Source organism: Microtus ochrogaster, chromosome 4, assembly GCF_000317375.1.
Source record: "Microtus ochrogaster isolate Prairie Vole_2 chromosome 4, MicOch1.0, whole genome shotgun sequence".
Lineage (NCBI taxonomy): Eukaryota > Metazoa > Chordata > Mammalia > Rodentia > Cricetidae > Microtus > Microtus ochrogaster.
Window position 1 is genome coordinate 17,546,051 of NC_022011.1, and position 6,000 is coordinate 17,552,050.

General features: G+C 44.8%; 1 protein-coding gene across 2 annotated transcripts in view; it reads right to left on the reverse strand.

Moving 5' to 3' along the window:
• Hydin (HYDIN, axonemal central pair apparatus protein) overlaps window positions 1-6,000 on the reverse strand; it is a 332,133-nt gene that overhangs the window by 225,293 nt on the left and 100,840 nt on the right. For both annotated transcript variants that reach the window (XM_005345678.3, XM_026777026.1), the window contains exon 10: window positions 2,269-2,368. In XM_005345678.3, the coding sequence (XP_005345735.1) occupies window positions 2,269-2,368 (100 nt within the window). The remainder of the gene's footprint in view (window positions 1-2,268; window positions 2,369-6,000) is intronic.

Genomic DNA, 6,000 nt, shown 5'->3' on the forward strand with positions numbered 1-6,000 from the left:
GATTAACTATGGTTATCAATAATGAGCTTATTTAAAAAAAAACTGGAAAGGTTCATAAAAGGCAGAGGGGGAAAGGTAGCAGAAAAGTGTTGGGCAGGTTAGGTTTACCAATATCTTTATACAACAAGAGACGTCATCAGCTTCAGGGGACAAAACCATTAGGGCTTCATGTAATTTAAAGCTGCAAGTAAAACCCACAAAATAAATATGATAAGCATGACTGGCTTGTCAAGGGTGAGATGGGGGCTGAGTGTTGCCTGCAAAGGGGCACAAAGGAACTGTGTGGGGTGAAGTTAGGACAAACAGTAATGTAAGTGTTAGCAAGGTGCCCCCCCCAACACACTAAAACACCCAGCATCCTTTTTGACAGTACTGCAGGGGGAAAGGCTACTTTTTGACTTTATAATTTTGCTGTCTGCTTAGTTTTCCTATTAACATTAAAAAAAAAACTTTGAAAATTTAAAAATATGGAAACTGGATGTGGTGACTCAAACCTATGATCCTACCACTAGGGAAGCTGAGGTATGGTCTCTGAGGCTTGAGGCCTGCCTGGACTACACAATGAGTTTCAGGTTTGCTTAGGCTACAAAGTGAGATACTGTCTTGACAAACAATCAATGAATCAATAGGTTAATAACTAAATGCAGAAGACAAAGAACTTCCTTGTCTCTTCCCCACGGATGCGCTTTGCAGCCACGCATTCAGTCTAGAGCACATGTGACTGCTCTCTTGAGTCTCAAACAGTTCTTCCTTCCTCCCTTGACTTGCATGGCCTTGAAGTCTGTGAAGATCCAGGCAATCTGTGCTTCCGCTGGTTTGCTGGAAGCATCCTCTGGATCAGACCTGCTGAGGTAGTTTGGTCCTGGTATCACCGACAGGATGATTTGCCCTCCCTGCATCCTAGTAGGAGGTCCTAGCAGGCCACCTGTTCTATAGCTGAGGTGCCATGTTCTGCACTCTTCACTGTAAAACTGAGTTTTCTCCACTTCATAACTGGTAAGTATTTTGATGGAAGATATTTTGAGGCCACATTGGATTCTGTCCCACCCGCAATTCCCCCGTTACTTTTGACCTGAGTTGTTTATAGCGGTAACGATTGCCACGTGACACATTCTAACTCAGCGGATTCCGATGCCTGTTTGGATGTAACACAGACATAATCTGTAAGCAGCATTGTTTGAAGGTCGTCAGTGGGAGTCCTTTAACAGCTTCTGGGCATTCTGTGATCACTGCTTCCACTCAGACTTGGAGGAAGTTTGTTCTTTCCTGCCTCAGCCTGGAAATAGTCAGCTCTTTTCACAGTATTCTGTAGCCAGGCTTGGGGATGACTCAAGAGCTCAACGCTGTGTGGATCTCAGTTTTCAGGACGTCTCAGCAACAGCCAAGAAACGTGTGGAGGTGCAAATGCACACACAAATTCACATGTACACGTATTTATTTCTTCATCTGCCACCACCCCTCCTCTTCTTTTTGGTTTTTTGAGACAAGGGTTCTCTGTGTAGCAGCTCTGACTGTCCTGTAACTCACTCTATAGACCAGGCTGGCCTCCAACTCACAGAAATGCTAAATATTAGTAGCTGGGTATTATAAAAGGAACAAACAACCATGCAAGAAAATGTCACAAGTAGCAGTCTTGGTGCTCTAAGCATTAAGAAGAAACAGACACAAGGGTTTTTCTATTTCCCCCACTGACAATGTAACCGTAAAACACTATAGAGACTCTTGAGCTAGTCATGTGCTATGTATGGTATGGTTCCCAATGCAATCTCAGCTCGCAGGAGCCTGAAGTACCAGGATCACTGCAAGTTAGAGGCCAGTTTAGATTGCATAGTAAGTTTTAGGCCAGCCTGGCCTACAGAGTAAAACCCTGTCTCAAAGAACAAAATTGGAGCAAAACCGAAACTTTCTGTTCTAGAAAATGTGAGAAGCTCATAGTTTGACTCAAATATTCTTCTGTAGATCTCAGTTAGCACCAAATGGCCTTAGTCTACAATCTTCACATTCTTGTACACACACACACATATACACGCATGCATATACACACATACACATATACTTTACACATATACACATGTGCATATACACATGCGCACATACATACACACATGGACTCACATACACATACATCTATACACACACGTGAATATACATACACATGTATACACACATACTTGCATACACATACACACATGTGTACACACATGTACACACATACGCATATGTTCTGAGCACTTGGTAACTTGGTTACCACACAAAGCGAGTTCATACCTGAAATGTCACAGTAAATTGTCTGCTGGTAGAGCCTGGCCTCTAGGGGGTTAAAGTACACAGTGATATCAGCTGATGAGTTGGGCCAGACATCGCCTTCCTGAAACATGAACAAAAAAGAAAGGCATTGTTTTCAAATGATAATTCTATGAATTTTTTTCATATATTTAAGAAGTGCATAAAAATAGCATATAGATAGCAAAAGGGTCTTTATGGTCAAGTAGAGTAGCATATGCATTTCCTAAGCAGTTCCTTCGGTGTGCCACGAGAACACGTCAGGTCTATTCTTACCGAATTTCTAATGCGTATGTTATTAACTGTATGTGTCAGGCTGCACTGGATCTCCAGGACTCATGGCTGCATATTTGTGCTGTTTGATCAGCATCTCCCCATTTGCCATGTTCAACTGACACCTGCCATTCTACTCTGTGTTTCCACAAGTTCAGTTTTCATAGCCTGCATACACATGAGAACATGCTAGATGTGATGGCCTTGTGACCAATGCAGAGCACCCCCAAAGGGTTTTGTGTTTATTTATTGTATGTGTGTGCACACACCCTCACAGATGTGTGCATGCCACAGTCTGAATAATGAAGGTCAGAGGACAATCTGTTGGAGTTGCTTCCCTCCTTCACCATGTGAAGTCCAATAATTAAACTGGTTGTCAGTCAGGCTGGGCAGCAAGCACCTTTACCCGCTGAGCATCTTGACAGCCCAGCAGGGGATCCCTTTTAAAACTGAACGATGTCTTGTTGTATGTACACATCACATTTCTTCCCCCATTCGCCTGCCCGTGCATACTCAAGTAGTTCTACAGGCTGGCTAGTTAAATCAGGCTGCAGAGAACACGGGACTGAGCCTGTGCTATACTGTTTACTTCCTTAGAGTCTGCAGTAGGAAGAGATTCTGGGTCATATGGTGGTTCTAGTTTTCATTTCTTTGGGAACCACACACAGAGGCTGAAATCCTGGGAACCTAAACACATGAGAAAACACCATTTACCCAGCAGATGGAGACGTACACTACTCGGTAACTTATCTAGTAGCACCAAGTGTGGACAAGCTTTACAGATAACGTCAATGAGTTCATGAATATAAGATGCATTAATGAGAAAACCAGGAAGAATGATTGTTTTCCTTTGAAATGGAGTTTTACTATGTAGCCAAGGCTAGCCTCATACTCACGGTCCCCTGACTCCATCTCCTAAAGTGTGTGCCACTGTGCTTCATGGGACAGGCAGTTTTAAATTGTGTATGTTCAGTGAGCATCTGCTATCTGCCCCATGTGTACCCAGACCTCAGAGGAGACAGAGTAGGCCAAGACTGCAGAGGGCTTAGCTATCAGCAGGCTGATTGACAGGAACATACATGACAAAGGTTGTCCCTACAAAAATAAGGTTCACAGGGGCCACAGAGAAAGAATTATCTGATCTCTTCAGCAGAGGCACTACCTGCCTGACTTTTAAGTGACAGCAAACAGAAATACTTCTGCTCTGCACAGCCAAGTAATGGCCCAAGGGAGGCTAGTGGCCAGATCAGAGTGTTTCTGACCTAGCCAGTCATCTCTCACTTTAATCCAAACCACCCCAAAGCCATTAAAAAAAAAAACACCCAAGTTGCTACTGTGATGAAATGAACCACCTAACCCTGATTTAAAACATTGTCCTGACCATATAATCTGGTGTCTCTTCACCAATTTCGCAAACTGCAAGAGGTAAAACTGTACCTGACTCCAAGAGCCCCCCCCCCAAAAGGTCTGGAAAAGCCACGTATCCAGTAAGGTCCCTAGATGTTGACTGCCCACCATCTATCTGTGTTACTTCTATGCCGCTTAGGACTAAACTGGAAGACTGAAAAGGCTGGGGGCAAAATGTGTGCCTTTTCCTAAAGTCTTCTAAATGGGACCAAAGGAGCACAAGTTCTAAACATATTTAGAAATCTATACACAGCTAAATAGTGTATAGTCTCAAGGTGAGACAACATAATAAACAATCTAGCTTCAGTTTCAGATAGTCCCCAAAGCACCCTAGACAGTCTGGCTGGAAGGGAAATTACTCCTGGGATAAAGAATAGAGAGGAAAAAAATGGCTGACATCGTCACCTAGGAGAAGTAAGATCCTTAGTTGAACCCCAGCCCCTGAGGAAAAGGCAACATCAGACAAGACGGGAGAACAGGAAACTAGAGAGCAATCAGAATGACCTATGACCTTCTCAGGCAGTGTCCCTCCAAACTTTAGAGTGACATGAGGATGCTAAGGTTCTGAGAACAACAGCAAGGTTACAAAGGTCAGGAAGTAGTTTTGCATCCCCAGGAAGTCCAAGAGAAGAAAGGTAGGCACACCGCTCCTCTGTACAGCATCCAGGCAGAGGTGGCTCTTGGCAGGTGCTTGCTGCTATCCATTGAGTCAGCTGTTTCTGCTCTGCTTGTACCTTATGGACTTATTACCAGATATGGATTCATTTCTGAAGCCTCCTTCTGCCCTTTTCATTGCATTTAGGACCCTCAAAACCACACAACTGTAGTGCCCAGAAGGGTCCCTGAGAGTCCACAGTGGACAGGAAGGCATTCTTATGGACCTAGAAATTGCACCACAGAACTTTGCAAGACCTTGAGACACATATTTGGTCCCTTCTGAAAAATGAAAACTACCCGGCCCTTTGACTGGTAGGACCTAGAAGAGGCAGACAGGCCAAGCAGATACGACTCAGCCATTCAGCTGCGTCTTCAGCCAGCTGAAGGTATGTGGTGGGTATCCTGCCTAAGACGACTGGAGATTTAGGCATCTTCCTAATCCGATGTGAATCTGCTGGTGGGTTTAGACCCTGCTTTAACCAGACATTAAGTAGATGCAACTAACTTGCTCCAACACAGACTGGCCAAAGCACCAAGGGACATTTCACTTCCTGTGAGGATCCATGCCAGAAAAATGTGAGTAGCAAGAAGTGGCCCCAAGAGGACCTGGAAATTGAGTTATCTCAGAACATGTTAAGAGGGGTCTTATGGTATGGTGTAGGCCAGACCATTTTCATGGTGTATGCATGGACAAAGGGGAGCATGGCCTCAACCTCCAAACACTTTTGAACCTGCCATGGTCAAATAAGTCTGCTAGGTAGACATGAAAGGTTGGGAAATAAAACATGGTTGAGAGGCTTGATCTGAATCCCAGAGAGGGGGGTACTGGCACCCGGGGAAGACTGGAGGATCCTCTGGTGACCAGAGGTCAGCATAAGGAGCCCATCCACAGAGCTCCGACAGAATGAGGGCTGGCCCTGGGGCCTTCTCCTGCACAACCGCAGCTGCTTAGCTGAGTCTGCAGCATCCACTAGTAACTTGATCTTTCTCTGCACGCGGGAGATAATTCAAGGACAAATGTCCCTCTACAGTCCTCTCCTGGGTCAGAGCTTGGGACAGGGAACTAACACCTGTGTGTGTGCCACAACAAAAGCGTGGTCATTCCATTTGCTCTCTCAGAGGGATGCTGGTAGCGTGGTCACTCACTACCTCTGCTTTAGGGTGGGCTTCATTAAATAGTGAAACTTCTACTTCTTTCTTTAGAAAATGCAGTTTAAAAAGAAACCATGACATTTCCTAGCAAATCAAAGGCCAAACCTTGCAAACCCGCAATAAGCCTAAAATGGCCGCACTTGACTCTTGGCCTTAATCGTCTCATCCTACTTGTCCCACTGACATGAACTTCCGGGTCACTCACGCTTCTGGAAATGCCCTCTCATC